A 16,148-nucleotide genomic window follows, 5' to 3' on the forward strand; every position below is an offset into this window, starting at 1 on the left:
CTCATCGCTCATCTCTAATGGTGGTCATACATTCTTGCGATCAGGGTATTCACACTGTTCATATGCTCCCGTCCTTCATACACTCATAGCATTAATGCGGTACGTGTACTCGTGGTATTTACAGTTTATACGTTCATAGTATTACGGTTGTTTCCCATCATACCTGCCACTTCCGGATGGTGTCTTTCGACATGGTTGTTCATTTCTGACATATATTCAGAGCAACAGCATCACGACAAATAGGTGGAGTATACACCTCATACCTGCCAGGACTGAAGTGGGATACATTGCATAGTCATTGCTACTGACACGTTTTCAGAGTGACAACATCTCGACACGTAGGCGGTTGTATACCCAGTATACCTGCCACGTCTGCAGGGGGATACATTGCGTAGTGTTACTGACACGTTTTTCAGAGCAACAATATCACGTCACATAGGCGGTTGTATACCCTTCGTACATGCCACGTCTGCAGGGGTATGCACCGCGCTGTTGTTACTGACACGTCTTCAGAGCAACAACATTTCAACACATAAGTGGTGTATCCTTCCTACCTGCCACATCTGCAGGGGGATACATTGCATAGCCGTTTGTACTGACGCATCTTCAGGGCAACAACATCATGACACACAGGTGGTGGTTTATCCTTCGTACCTGACACCTGCAGGGGGATGCACTGCCCAGTTGTTGTCACTGACACGTCTTCAGAGCGACAACATCACCACACATAGGCGGTTGTATACCGATCACACGGCATACGGCTGCAGGGGATTTTGCTGAGCAGTTGTTATGGTCACGTCTTCAGTAGAATAAAATCACAACACATAGGCGGTAGTATACCCAACACACCAGCCACGTCTGCAGGGGGATACATTGCATAGTTGTTACTGACACATCTTCAGCGCGACAACATTACGATACATAGGCGGTGCTATACCCATTATACCTGCCACATCTGCAGGGGGACTCATTGCATAGTTGTTGTTACTGACACGTTTCCAGAGCGACAACACCACCACACATAGGTGGTTCTATACCGATCATATGTGATACAGCTGCAGGAAAATCCACTAAGCAGTTGTCATGGTCAAGCCTTCAGGACAATAACATCACGACACATAGGTGGTGGTATACCCATCATACCTGCCATGTCTGCAGGGGGATACATTGCATAGTTGTTATTGACATCTTTTCAGAGTGACAACATCACCGCACATAGGTGGTTGTATACCGATCATACGCGACTTGGCTGCAGGGGAATTCATGGAGCACTTATTACAGTCACGTCTCAGAACAATAACATCACGACACATAGGCGGTGGTATGTTCATCATACCTGCCACGTCTGCAAGGGATACAATGCATAGTTGTTGGTACTGATACATTTTCAGAGCGACGATATCACAACTCGGTAGACACAGATGGTATACACATCATACCTGCCTCGTGTCCAGAGGAATACACTGTGCAGTTGTTGTCACTGACACGTCTTCAGGGCAACAACATCACGACATACAGGTGGCTGTATACTCTATACATAACACGGCTGGAGGAGGATGCATTGTGGAGTTGTTGTTAATGACACGCTTTCAGAGCAACAACGGCATGGCGCATAAGGGTTGTAGTCCCGTCATACCTGCCACACCTGAAGTGGGATACACTGCGTAGTTATTGTCACTAACACGCTTTCTGAGCTATAGTTTCATGACACATGATGGTTATGCCAGACCTGTCACATGTACAGGCACGAGGGTTACTCAAAGAACTTTCACGCCTACAGGTATGATGATTACGAGATCTGTCACGTCTACAGGCACGACGGTTACGAAAAGACCTGGTAAAGGTTCAGGCATGGTGGTTCTCAAATAGAACTACAGGTTCCAGGGTTATGCAAAGCACTGTCACAGTTACAGGCACGATGGATATGAAGTGATCTGTCAATCACAGCAGGACGTCACCCCGGGGTTCAGTTTTGAGGCAGAAGTTCAGCGGTTTAAGGTTGGGTCAGTGTCCAGGTTGGGCTTATTTGAGTGTAGTCGATGGCACGTAAGACCTCTCAGATAGATAGGCACATTGTCTACGCATAGTCCTGGCCTGTCTAAAGGTACGATGGCGATGCAAGGTTCGATTACCCGCAACAGGCAAATGCTTCAGAGTTGATCGGTAGTTCATGGTATGGCCTTCAGCACAGTTTGGGTAGTCTTAAGGTAAGTTTCTTGAGCTTAGTTCTGGTTACTGGTAAATATGCATATCATGGTAAAGGTCTGTCATGGGGTCAGGTTACTTGTGTGTCAATTGGATAACAGTTTCTGTTTCTGGCTTCTAAAATAGGAATCGGATAGTGTAGTTAGGCCTGACAGGCAGGTATTAGTTTCATACATCAGTATATTTAGCTTGTATGCTAACATAGTCTAGAGCAGGGGTACTCAACTATTTTTAGCGAGGGTCCTCTTATTCAGGTCTTCCACTGGTAAAGGTCCAAGTAAAGCGCTGAGGCCTGGTTCACATCTAATGGCCGTAGTATTAATAAAATACTGCCGCATTGTGTACCTCCTGAAAAATACTGCCACATGGTGTACCCCTGAATATAATACTATCACACACTGTACCCCTGAATATAATACTGCCACACATTGTGCCCTCTGAATATAATACTGCCACACACTGTACCCCTGAATATAATACTGTCACACACTGTACCCCTGAATATAATACTGCCACACACTGTACCCCTGAATATAATACTGCCACATGCTGTGCCCGTGAATATAATACTGCCACATGCTGTGCCCCCGAATATATTATTTCTACACACTGTGCCCCTGGTATATTACTGCCACACATTTTGCCCCCCACAAAAAATTATGCCCCTGTGCCCCCCAGAATACACGATGCTGCTGTGCTACCACAAACTGTGCAACTGTAACTCTTCAGCCTCTGCAAACAACTACTCCCATCACATGCACAGACAGTCATGATGGGAGTTGTACTGTAACATCTGGAGAGTCACAGGTGGGGGAATGACTGTTCACCTGGGAAATTAGGAGGAATGTGGAGGATGGGGGGGGGGGGGGGCTGAGTAATGTGAAGGATGGGGGGGACTGAGTAGTGTGGAAGATGGGAGGAGGCTGTAGTAGTGTGGAGGATGGGAGGAGGCTGTAGCAGTGTGGAGGATGGGGGGGGGGCTGTAGCAGTGTGGAGGATGGGGGGCTGTAGCAGTGTGGAGTGTAGAGGATCCACACTGCTACAGCCCCCCCCCCCATCCTCCACACTACTACAGCCCCCCACCCCTCTGCTATCCTAAACTACGCATTTCCTTCCCACCCGAAACCAGCGCTTCCCCACCTCCATAGTGTCCGCACCTTATAGAAGCAGCAGCTCTCGGCGGCGGGGGATCTCCTTCTGCTAAGCCGGGGCAGGGACACGTCCGTGACGTCGGGTGTGCATACGCGTGGACGTTTTAAAGCGGCAGCGTCCCTGCCCCTGCTCACTTTACTTTGGGCCGTGGGACCAGCCGAAGTGGGGGTCTCACGGAGGGGGGAGTTGTTGGGAGCGGCCTGAACTGCATTTGTTTTATTGAAAAAATTGTCTGGGCAGATGGACAGCCCCCTGGGAAACCTATACAAGTGAAAGAGGAGGAAGTCGGCGGGCGGTCCGCATTGTTGGCGGCTGCAGTCTGGATCTGGACCGCGGTCCGCCAGTTGAGTACCCCTGGTCTAGAGTCAGTGCTGGCTTATTCTTCAGAGTAGGTATAATGGTCATAACCATCCATCACTAGGTAGAGCCTTCGTTCATAATTAGTTTGTTGATTCTACTGTCATAGGGACTGTATTAGGTTTTTCAGGGTCAGTGAAGTTAGGGTGTGGTGCTGTTTTTGAGGTTTATGCATTCTACCACTTAACCTACCAGGTCAGGTGTTTTGCATTCTAGAGGCCAGCTCCCGGTCGTGGCGATGGGCACAGTTCAGCGGTTGTTGTTAGGCTTAACCTTCCATGCAGGTACGTGGAATGTTTGTGACGTGAACACGATGGGAAGTTTGCTCTGACCACATTACAGTTCATTTCTCGCATAAGGTCATTGATCACCACTTTGGGAGGTTATCATTGAGAATTCTCAGGTCACTCTTTTCGCATTGGGGCAGCATCTGCAGCATCACGACACAACGTTCCCCCATACATTTTACAGAAGTTAGGCAGGTGGAAGTCAGGCTGCTGTGCTTCTTATGTCCCAAATCCCCACAATGAAATGGCTGATGTTGTCTGATACTTGGTATTGGAATTCCAATAAATTATTTTATTCCTGCACGGTTTTGTTTTTTCGCCCTCTAAAGCCTAATCCTCGGTCGCGTTTTTTGGGCACAGTTCAACCGCTTTACTTTACAGTGTTATGCATATGTGTTATTAGTTTCCTTACAAGAACCACTGGAGAAGTATTATCTACTGGTGTAGGTAAGTCTTGCCGGTCACGTGTGGAGCCCCGACCACAAATAAGTAATATGTGTACCAGGTATTATTGAAATATCTCCAGCCGTACAGAAGTTGAGGGAACATACATTTCCCATTGATTTGCATGGGACTTTAAACATAAACCCTGAACCTCATGAATGGGGGTAGTTAAGAGTTAAATTAACTACCCTATATTTTAAGTGGACATCTAAGTAACATGTGACCAAGTATTATCGAAATATCTCCAGCCGTTTGGAGGTTATGCAGTAACATATTTCCCATAGACTTGTATGGAACTGTAAACAAAAACCCCAACCCTCACAAATGGGGGTGAGTAAGAGTTAAATCACCTATCCTATGTTTGTTGTTGACATATAAGTAACATGTGTGCCAAGTTTCATGTTAATATCTTTACCCATTTGGATGTGATGCTGGAACATACATACATACACACACGTTGGAGGAGATTTATCATTATTTGTCTCCTAGCTGAGTACCCGGCATTGCCCGGTTTTTCCTTCTTAATCCTTGTTGGGAGGAAAATAAACAAAGGAGGAAGCTTTTGACTTCACATCCCATCCTCATATATTGTTGTCATATCCCGTCCTCCTATCGCGACCTCCTTTCCTGACCTCCTATCTTGACCTCCTATCTTGTCCTCCTATCTTGTCCTCCTATCCCGACCCATAATATGTTGCATGGGACTTTAAACAAAAACCCCGCCCCTGGCAAATAGGATAGGTGATTTAACCCTTACTCACGCGGTGTTGATGTTTAAAGTCCCATACAAGTCAATGGGAAATATATGTTACTGCATAACTTCCAAAGGGCTGGAGATATTTCGATAATACTTGGCACACATATTACTTATATGTCAACAACAGACATAGGATAGGTGATTTAACCCTTACTCACCCCCATGTTTGTTGTTGACATATAAGTAACATGTGTGCCAAGTTTCATGTTAATATCTTTAGCACTTTGGAAGTGATGCTGGAACATACACACGTTGAGTTTTATAGATATATTGTATACACAGATCTACTCCTTTACACTTCTTGTCTACTCTTGCTCAGAATTTACAAAGGCTGTACACTCCTTGTGATAAATCTTGTTCAAATATAGAAGCACCTCCCTCGCTCTAACGTACACTCCTTCTCTACCTCACAGGAAAAGTGGATGTAGGGATTTTGTTCTATTGCTTTGAGGCCAGGATTCCATTGAGGTTTTTTGTCCATCATAAAAAACACCAGAAAAACTGTCCCAGCTTTTTCCTGCGTTTTTTTCCTTGCATTTTTGCTGGTGTGTGGTAACGAAAAAATGTCCAAAACTTTAGATACGTGAATGTGGAGGACTATGTCAGATTTTGTGGATTGAAACGATGAACACCGTTTTTTAAAAACATTTCAATAAAAGGGTTAACGATGGCTGTAGGGGGAGTGTTTTTTTAAATAAAATATTTTTTTTCAATGTGTTGTGTTTTTTTATAATTGAATTTTCAGGCTTAGTAGTGGAAGGCATCTTGTAGACATAATCTATTCCTAGGCTAGCGCCCACCGCCAAAGGGGTTCCGGGAAGAGCTGGTACCAACAGGCCCGGAGCATCAAAAATGGTGCTCCTGGGCCTAGGCGGTAAAAGGCCAGCATTATTTAGGCTGGGGAGGGCCAGTAACAATGGTCCTTGCCCACCCTGGTAACGTCAGGCTGTTGCTTCTTGGTTGGCATGTTGGCTGAAAAATTAGGGAACCACACACTTATATATATATATATATATATATAAAAACGCATAGTTTTCCCCCTATTTTTAGTATCAGCCAGATACCAACCAAGCAGCAAACGCCTGATGTTACATGGGTGGGTGAGGACCATTGTTACTGGCTCTCCCCAGCCTAAATAACGCCAGCCTGTTACCACCGAGTTGGTACCGGCTCTTCCCGGCACCCCTGTGGTGGTGGGTACCGTGGTAATAATTGGGGGTTAGCGCTAGCTGATTTTGGGGGTAACGCTAAGCCAGGGCTTAGTAATGGATTCCGTCTATAAGACAGCTTCCACTATTAACCCTGAAAATTCAATTATAAAAAAAACAAGACACATTGAAAAAAAAATTTTATTTAAAAAATACTCCCCCACAGCCCTCGTTAACCATTTTATTGAAATAAAAAAAAAAAACGCTGGTCATCGTCACAGTCCACCGAATCTGACGTAGTCCTCCGCAATCACGTATCTGAAATGAGAAGAAAAGAAAAACAAGAAATATGGGTTAGTAATTTTTTTTTTTGCTCTCCCCCTAAACAGGGAGCCTTGTTGCTAAACTACAACTCCCATCATGGGGGCTGTAATTAAGCAACAGCTGGAGTCTCCCTGTTTGGGAACACACTGCCAGAAAGGCTCTGTTCCCATTATGCAAAATGCATAATGTGAACAGAGATCTGTCCCTCTGCCCTTGGTCTACTACTCCTATCATGGGACTGAGCCTGTCCCATAATGGGAGTAGTTGTAGTACCGCAGCCCTGCTGAGGGATGGCGCTTGCACATCCCCCGGCTGGGGGACTTTTAGGACTACTACTCCCATCATGGACAGACTCTGTCCATGATGGGAGTTATAGTCCAGGGGCTGAGGTGCAGATCGCACCAAGTCATTCTGCAGAGACCCGCTGCGATCCGCATTTAAGTTAACAAGCCGGCGGTACATGCATCTACACTGCGCTGCTGCCGGCTTCTATATACACTGTAATAATTCATAATCCCCGCCGCCAGGAGAGGGGAGCTCTGATTGGTCAATAGCTATCCACCAATCAGAGCTCCCGTGTTCCAGTGGCGGGATTATGAATTATGATAGTGTATATAGGAGTCGTCGGGGAGCGCGATGTAGATGCATGTAAGGCCGGCTTGTATAGTTAATAAATGCGGATCGCAACAGATCTCCCGAGAATGATCTAATGTGATCCGCATTTAAGTTAAAAAGCCATCGGTACATGCAGCTACACTGCGCTCCTATATACACTGACATAATTCATAATCCCCTCCGGATCACGTGAGCTCTGATTAGTGAATAGCTATTGACCAATCAGAGCTCCCCTTTCCTGGTGACAGGGATTATGAATTATGAGCGGTGTATATAGAAGCTGGCGGGCAGGGCATTGTAGCCGCATGTACCGCCAGCTTATCTTAATAAATGCGGATCACAGAGGGTCTCTGCAGAATGGCCCGGTGCGATCTGCACCTCAGCCCCTGGACTATAACTCCCATCATGGGCAGAGTCTGTCCATGATGGGAGTAGTAGTCCTAAAAGTCCTGCAGCCGGGGGATGTGCAAGTGCCATCCCTCAGCAGCGCTGCGGTACCACAACTACTCCCATCATGGGACAGACTCTGTCCCATAATAGGAGTAGTCCAAGGGCAGATCACTCTCCTGCGATCCACATTTACTAACTATACAAGACAGCGGTACATGCGTCTCTACTGCACTGCCGCGGGCTCCTATATACAGTTCTTAATAATTCCTAATCCCCGCTGGGAGAGGGGAGCTCTGATTGGTGGCTAGCTATTGACCAATCAGAGCTCCCGTGTTCCAGCGGTGGGAATTAGGAATTATGACAGTGTATACAAGAGCGGCGGGAAGCAGTGTAGCCGCATTTACCGCCGGCTTGTATAGTTAATAAATGCAGATCGCAGCGGGTCTCTAGATAATGACCTGCTGCGATCTACACCTCAGCCCCCTGGACTACAACTCCCATCATGGGCAGAGTCTGTCCATGATCGGAGTAGCAGTCCTTACTGTGTCAAAATAGACACTTTGGTACGTGTCCTCCGAGGTGGTGTATATTTGCGCAAGAAATTGCCGTTTGCACTTTTTTTTTTTCGCAAAAAAAAAAATAAAAAGCACAATTAGTAAATTCGATTCTACAGTAGAAAGTGCTCTATGGTAAACTTAACTGTAGACAAGGGGATGAAAAATTCTATCAAAATTTGCGCAAAAAACTGACACAAAACAGCTGTATATACAATGATAAATTCCCACCATTGTGTTCAGATTCTATACAAGGAGTAATACGTGTCTTGGTATCATCTGTCCCAGCAGACCGGGCAAGAGAAGTGGCACTAGGCATTCCTCAAAAGAAATACAAAAGGTTAAAATAATGTTTTTAGTCTTTATCTAATCTAAGCTGCTCACAGAAAAAGCAAAGTCATCAGGATTTTACACAACAGAGGTGAATCTAATCTATGATAGCATTAACCAGTACTCAGTGGACTTAAAAGGGACACTCCAGTGAAAAACTTTTTTTTTTTTTCATATCAGCTGGCTCCAGAAAGATAAACAGATTTGTAAATTACTTCTATTAAAAATGTTAACCCTTCCAGTACTTATCAGCTGCTGTATGCTCCAGAGGAAGTTGAGTTGTATTTTTCTGCATGACCACAGTGCTCCCTGCTGACACCTCTGTCCATGTCAGAAACTGTCCAGAGCAGGAGAGGTTTTTGCTTTGGGGATTTTCTCCTGCTCTGGACAGTTCCTGGCATGGACAGAGGTGGCAGCAGAGAACACTGTGGTCAGACTGAAAAGAACAACTCAACTTCCACTGGAGCATACAGCAGCAGATACGCACTGGAAGGGTCAAGATTTTTTAGAAGAAGTAATTTACAAATCTGTTTAACTTTTTGGCACCAGTTGATTTGAAATAAAAAAATAAATAATGTTCCACTGGATTACCCCTGCAAAAGCCGTCATGCCGCCTCCCATAGACTTGCATTGAGGGGGGCGGGGCGTGACATCACACGGGGGCAGAGTCGTGACATCACGATACTCTGGCCCCGTGCTGCACACTCTGAGCCTCCAGCACTGTGGAGAACTCGCAAACATGGGTGCTGAATGACAGATTGAGGGGGTCCCCAGCAGTGGGACCCCCGCAATCAGACATCTTATCCCCTATCCTTTGGACAAATGTGTTGATAAATGTGTTCTGTCCCTCCCAACTCTAGCTAAATGGTCTTGTCAGGATCTCTGCTGTACTTTCCCTCTCTCACTCCTCCTCCTTCTGAGCCAGTCTGCCTCTGCAGCACAGCCTCTAAGAGAATGTTCACACAGCAGAATTTCCTAGTGAAATACCGTGGGAATATTCTGCTTGAGGGTGCATTCGCAGACAGTCAGCAAATCTGACACTATTGCGGACTGTCAAATCAATGGTAGTGTAACTTTCAGCAGGTTTCCCGCAGCATGAAACCCGCTGCTAGTAATAGCGTGTGAACGCTCCCTGAAAGTTCCGCTGCTTTCAGTGGGATTCTGCTGCACTGTGCACATGGCTGAATTTCTGTGGCAGATGTTTCCGCCGCAGAAATCCCCATTCCAGCATCTTCAGAAACATTGAACCAATTCCGTTCGGAAATGCTTTGCCGTCTATGGAAAGGCACATTTCCGAGTGGTCCTTGTGCCACTGCATCAAGTAAATGTGTGGAACATCTGCCTGTATTTTTCCCACAGACATTCTGCTCCTTTCCAGCCGTGTGAACATGCCTCAATACAGAACTTCCCTCACTTGTCTGGGTTACAAATCCAACACCTTTGTGAATTCCTACAGCAGGGTATGTGTAAATGTGTAAAGAATAAAAAAAAATAAAGTATTGGCTAAATTTTATATAGTGTTCTTATACAGTATGTACAGAATATGTATGCAGGGTTGTACTTGCCTCTAAGTTCTGGAGGACCAGTACCTAATGTGGCACTTTAAGGGAGGAACAGCAGACAGTTATTTTTTTTCCCAGTAACCCTCCCTTGTCTCTGTTGCACTTGCTTATTATTCCAGCATGTTTTGGAGGTTGGGGCAAAGCAACACAGGACAGTCCCTTAGCTGGCAGTAGGGGGGGGGGGGGGGTGTCGCAGCATTGTACAGGCTTCTTTATCAGATAGATGAATGCAAGCAAGTTATTACATAGAGAGTACACAGGAATACTCTCTTTTTTGGGCCCTGCACTTAGGTTCCCCTTGTTTTCATTGCTGCCTTTCTGGACCCCCATAGTCACCCCAGGGGTTGTCCAGTTATAAAGGAACAGAGCTGATTACTTCAAAAAACAGCACCAGACCGGTCCTTAGGTTGGTGTGTGTGTGTGTGTGTGTGTGTGTGTGTGTGTGTGTGTGTGTGTGTGTGTGTGTGTGTGTGTGTGTGTGTTACTGCAGCTCAGTTACATTGAAGTAAATGGATGAAGTTGTAATACCACACACAACCTGAGGACAGGTGTGGTGCTATTTTTGAAAATATTAGCTCTATTTTTCTATTCCTGGATAACCTCTTTAGGAGCAAAGGGGGCTCTCAGTAATCCAGCAGGCTGCCATGTATTTTTTTTTTATTAACTGGTGCCAGAAAGTTAAACAGATTTGTAAATTACCTACATATAAAAAACTTAATCCTTCCAGTATTTATCAGCTGCGGTATACTACAGAGGAAGTTCTTTTCTAATTTTTTTTCTGTCTGACAGTCGGTCACTGCTGACACCTCTGTCTGTATCAGGAACTGTCCAGAGCAGGAGAGGTTTGCTATGGGGATTTGTTCTGGACAGTTCCCGACAGGTGTCAGCAGAGAGCACTGTAGTCAGACAGAAAAGAAATTCAAAAAGAAAAGAACTTCCTCTAAAGCATACAACGGCTGATAAGTACTGGAAGGATTAACATTTTTTTATAAAAATAATTTTCAAATCTGTTCAACTTTCTGGCACCAGTTTATTTAAAAAATAAATAAATAAAATAAACACACGTTTTCCACCGGTGTACCCCGTTAAAATGCTGAACACTTGCACTGTATATTAACATGTACATGCATACAGTTATGTGTCGTGTGTGTGTGTGTGTGTGTACACGTATGTGTCTACTGTATGTTTATACAGGTACAATGCATTTGGAAAGTTTTCACATAGTATGTTGTGGCCTTGTGCAACTATAAAAAAAAAATAAAAAATAAAAAAAAAGTTAATGTTTTCCCCCCAATATTCTGCACTCCGTGATCCATAATAACAAAGTAAAAACAAAATATTAGACATTTTTGCAAATAAAAAAAAAGAAATGCTAACATTTCACATGGAGTATTCAGACCCTTAATGACATCTGAATGCAGCTCAAGGGCCTCCTATTTCTATGGATCATCTCTGAGATGCTTCTACACCCTGATTGGCGTCACTTGTGGTAAATTCAGGTTATTGGACAGGATCTGTAAAGAGACATCCATGTCTATATAAAATCTCACAGCTGACAATGCATATCAAAGCAAAAGCCATGAAGTGGAAAAACTGCCTGTAAAACCCAGAGGCAGGATTGTGTAGTCACAAATCTGGAAAAGGGTACAAATACATTTCTGCTGAACTAAAAGTTTTCAAGAGTACAGTGGCCTCCATAATTAATCAGGGGGAAAAGACCTTGGTAAGAGAGCAATCATTTAATGGTCACTCTGGCAGAGCTCCAAAGATCCTGTGCACAGATGGGGAGGAAACTTCTAGATGGTCAACCATCACTAAGGGACCTTTAGGCCTTGTTCACACTACGGAATCTCCGCTCGCTGTATTCCGCGAGCGGAGTTTCCGCCTGGCGGACGCCACGGAGGTTCCTTCGGAACTAGGGCCGCGGGGCACTGAGCTGTCACCATTGACGGCTATGCAGTGCTTGCAGAATCCACGCAAAGAATGAACATGTTCTTTCTTTGCGCGGAACAATTTCAGCGGAGGAATTGTCCGCTGCGAAAATTCCACAGTGTGAACAGGTCTCGCGGAGACCCATTCACACTAATGTTATGTTCACACCGCGGAGTTCCATAGTGTGAATATACCCTTATACATACTTGAGCAATATAATTACCTAATTGGTTGCAGGCACCCTACTCTTACCAAACCAATTTTTCCACCCTTTACTGTTTGGGACACCAAGAAGGTATTATTACTGTTTGGGGCACTCTAGGTGCTGGAAAAGTGTGGAGCCTACAATGTTAATATCGCAGGTTCAGCAGAGACGAGACGTGGCTGGAAAAAATTGTCATGACCGTCTGGGCTGAATGGAGAATAAAAGTGAACGACTCTAGAGAAGACATCACTTGCGAGTCACCGGATGTAACTACTATAATCACTTATATGGTCTGAAAAGCCCATGTAGAGCTGAAGTCTACTAGAGATGAGCGAACTTACAGTAAATTTGATTCGTCTCGAACTTCTCGGCTCGGCAGTTGATGACTTATCCTGCGTAAATTATTTCAGCTTTCAGGTGCTCGGGTGGGCTGGAAAAGGTGTATACATTCCTAGGAAAGAGTCTCCTAGGACTGTATCCACCTTTTCCAGCCCACCGGAGCACCTGAAAGCTGAACTAAGTTATGCAGGAAAAGTCATCAATTGCCGAGCCGAGAAGTTCATGACGAATCGAATTTACTGTAAGTTCACTCATCTCTAATGTCTACCACTATATAGTCACTGTCTGAGAGGAAAATTTCTGCGCTGCAGGCTTCATCTCTAATTTACAGTTCTCCTTGTTCTAGTAAGTGGAGCCTAGCCTCTATGACAGTATTATCAAACTCCGTGCAGAGGACAATTTGTGCAGTTGCCCATAACAATCAGATTGCTCTCTTATAATTTTTTTTTTTTTTTAAGGCTTTTGAAAAAAAATAAAAGCAATCTGATTGGTTGCTATGGGCATCTGTACCACTTTTCCCACAGCACAGGCTTTGATAATTCTCCCCCTGGATCTTTTAGCATGTTCTCTGTACATATCTCTATCTCCTCCTTCGCCATAGTAATGCCGGTAATTCATCTCTGAAGTCAGATTTTCAGCAGCTTCATAAAGTGAATGATAAGTTTAAAGGAAAGCAGGACAGAAGTATGATAAGTGGAGAAAGGGGAGTTTTACCTCTAATAAAATACATTCAAAATGTTCTTTTTATATTTGCTGCAACTATTGCCCTATGCAAGGTTTATTAAAAGTGCTATGCCGGTTTAGTTTAGGCTCTGTACAGGACTGTTAAATGGCTTTCATAGATTTATTATATTCATCTTTTGTGTTGTATCATCACTTTATAGTGCTATAATGATTGAAAGGGGAGTATGTAATGTCATCATTATGCCCACATTGGCTGCATGTTAAAGGAGAACTCCAGTGGAAAAAAAGTTTTCAAATCATCTGGTGCCAGAAAGTTAATCAGATTTGTAAATTACTTCCATTTAAAAATCTTAATCCTTCCAGTACTTATCAGCTGCTGTATACTACAGATTTACTACAAGGAAATTAGTGAATTTCTTTCCAGTCTCACCACAGTGCTCTCTGCCGACACCTCTGTCCTGAACAGGAGAGGTTTTCTATGGGGATATGCTAATTTGGACAGTTCCTGATATAGACAGAGGTGTCAGCAGAGAGCACTGTTTTCAGACTGAAAATAACTGCACAATTTTCTCTGTAGTATACAGCAGCTGATAAGTACTGGAATGCTTAAGATTTTAAATAGAAAGTTAAACAGATTTGTAAATTACTTCTGGCACAAGTTGATTTGAGTTCCCCTTTAAGGCTTGTTGTCGACTCAGAATAAGCTTCACAGCTGTCATTGTGCAAGACAGCATTTTGTAAATCATTATTGCTCTAAAGTTCTCATCTGAAAACATATTAGTAATGTTGGATATAACACAAGTCCAAGCATCTGTCACTAATATCTGTACAGCATGTTCTAAAGCTAGTAAACTTGCAATAGGTATTTGCACACAACTAATGTACTGGGAATTAGGGTTGTCCAGCCAACAGTACTTCAATGCATTCTGTGCACAAAAGCCTTAAAGTAGGGGGGCCTTTACATCACAATTTTTCTATACGGTTGCAGTATACAATTTTAATTTGAAAAACTTTTTCCCCCCATGCACAAAACGGTTGTCTACTATAGTTTTGTGCATGGTTCTGCACTTTTAAAAAAAACTATATTTTACACCACAGCCGCCAGAGACTCCTGCAGTGCTGCGGTACTACTACTACTCCTATCATGGAACAGACTCGTTTCCATGATAGTAGTAGGTCTGTGGGCAACTGGGGAGACTACAGTAGCGATTGTACTACTACTCCCATTATGAAACAGTCTATTCCATGTTGGAGGTAGTAGTACAGGTGCTGAGGGATTGATTGCATCAGGTCTCAATTCTGATACCTGCTGCGATCATAACTTATTAACCAGGTGAGCAGGCAGCAAGCTGTGCGGCTTCTCTACCTAGCGATGTATATTTTCAACTCACATCTTCATATACAAATACCCCGGCAGGAGTCCTCAATGGTTGGCACCGAGTGGCCATTCATGGCTCTTGGTGGGGTTTGTTAAATTATACAGTGATTTTCATAGAACCTTCCAGCCGGGAACACAGCACAATACTGCCCGCTTTCCCGGCAGGAGCCGTCCATCCTACTACTGCTCCCACAATGGCAACCAATCACAGTTTTACTTTGATTTTCAGTCTCAGGCCACTTACCACTGATGTTAATGTATTTCTAGACCCAAGAACATTTTTTTTTTTTTACATTTTCACGATAGATAACCCATCCATAATATCAGATTGGCTGGATGGCAACAGGCACTTCAGATGATCAGCTATTTGGCAGAGCTCCAGTGCCTGGATTTATACAGCTCCAGCTCCACTCATTGCCTAGCGGCCATGCTGGGTTCCTGCAATTCAGCTTCTATTTCCTTACTAGGAGCAGAGCTGTATTAACTCGGCATGGCCACTATACAATGTACAAAGCCAGGGCTTTCCAGCTCTGTTCACTGTATAGACCAGGGCTCTGTTGAACAGCTGATAGCTTGGGGTGCCAGGAACCAATAAGATATTCAAGGCTTATCTTAAAGGGGTACTCTGCCCCTAGATATCTTATCCACTATCCAAAGGATGGGAGATAAGATGTCTGATCATGGGGAAGCTGCCGCAATCTCAGCTGCGGCACCCCAGGATCCTTAAAGGGGTACTCTTTGATGATGGATCCTTAAAGGGTACCCCTTTAAGGATCCATCATCAATTACCAGTCTCCAATAACCCCTTTAACAACACCGTGAAATCAAAATAAGCCCCCTGTCACATAAAAACAAGACATTTACCACTTGAAAGCTGGCACAGACCTAATCCATCTTAAAGCTGAGAGATTTTATAGTTGTATCCATTGTAGACAGTTCTCTGTAAGGCCCATTTCTCATCTCACATATGGGAAGATGTCTGAAATATGGACATATTACAGATTAAATATCAGTATTGCATTGGTATTTCTGTACAATAAAAGGCAAGAAATTAAACTAACAAATGCTGAATAAATACTTCTGAAATACAAATCCCTCTCCATAGATTTTACTGGGGATTTTCCTTCTGCAAAGTGCATGAAATAGGTGCATATTTTATACACCATTGTGAGCCCCATATGTTAAGTTAACATTCATATTACAGTCCAAAAAATACGGACGTATATGAATGCTTGAGTAAAAGCTGCTTTAGATCATTTTCACACTGCTTCTGACTAAAGTATATATCTGTAATTGTATGAAATATAGCTATATGGGAACATCCATCATAGATTATCAAAAGTGATGTTATAGTAAGGAAAAGTAGTCAGCAAACTTTTTCGGTTAGTAGACATAAGGGTACTTTCCCTTGTTTAAATTGCAGCCACTGTAGTGGCATAATTAAATGAGAAAAGTTCAACCACCATTCAAAAGGTCATTTTATTA

General features: G+C 43.9%; 1 protein-coding gene across 2 annotated transcripts in view; it reads right to left on the reverse strand.

The window, feature by feature from the left end:
• Positions 1 to 344: 344 nt before the first annotated feature.
• AMFR (autocrine motility factor receptor) overlaps positions 345 to 16,148 on the reverse strand; it is a 66,820-nt gene continuing 51,016 nt past the window's right edge. Inside the window, exons 14-15 of one of the 2 annotated variants that reach the window (XM_056526263.1) lie at positions 15,549 to 15,642; positions 345 to 363 (exon numbers count right to left, since the gene is read on the reverse strand). In XM_056526263.1, the coding sequence (XP_056382238.1) occupies positions 15,549 to 15,642 (94 nt within the window). In that variant the 3' untranslated portion in view covers positions 345 to 363. Of the gene's footprint in view, positions 364 to 15,517; positions 15,643 to 16,148 lie in introns of those variants that run through there. The other variant, XM_056526262.1, reaches the window with a different exon arrangement.

This window comes from Hyla sarda, chromosome 6 (genome assembly GCF_029499605.1).
Source record: "Hyla sarda isolate aHylSar1 chromosome 6, aHylSar1.hap1, whole genome shotgun sequence".
NCBI lineage: Eukaryota > Metazoa > Chordata > Amphibia > Anura > Hylidae > Hyla > Hyla sarda.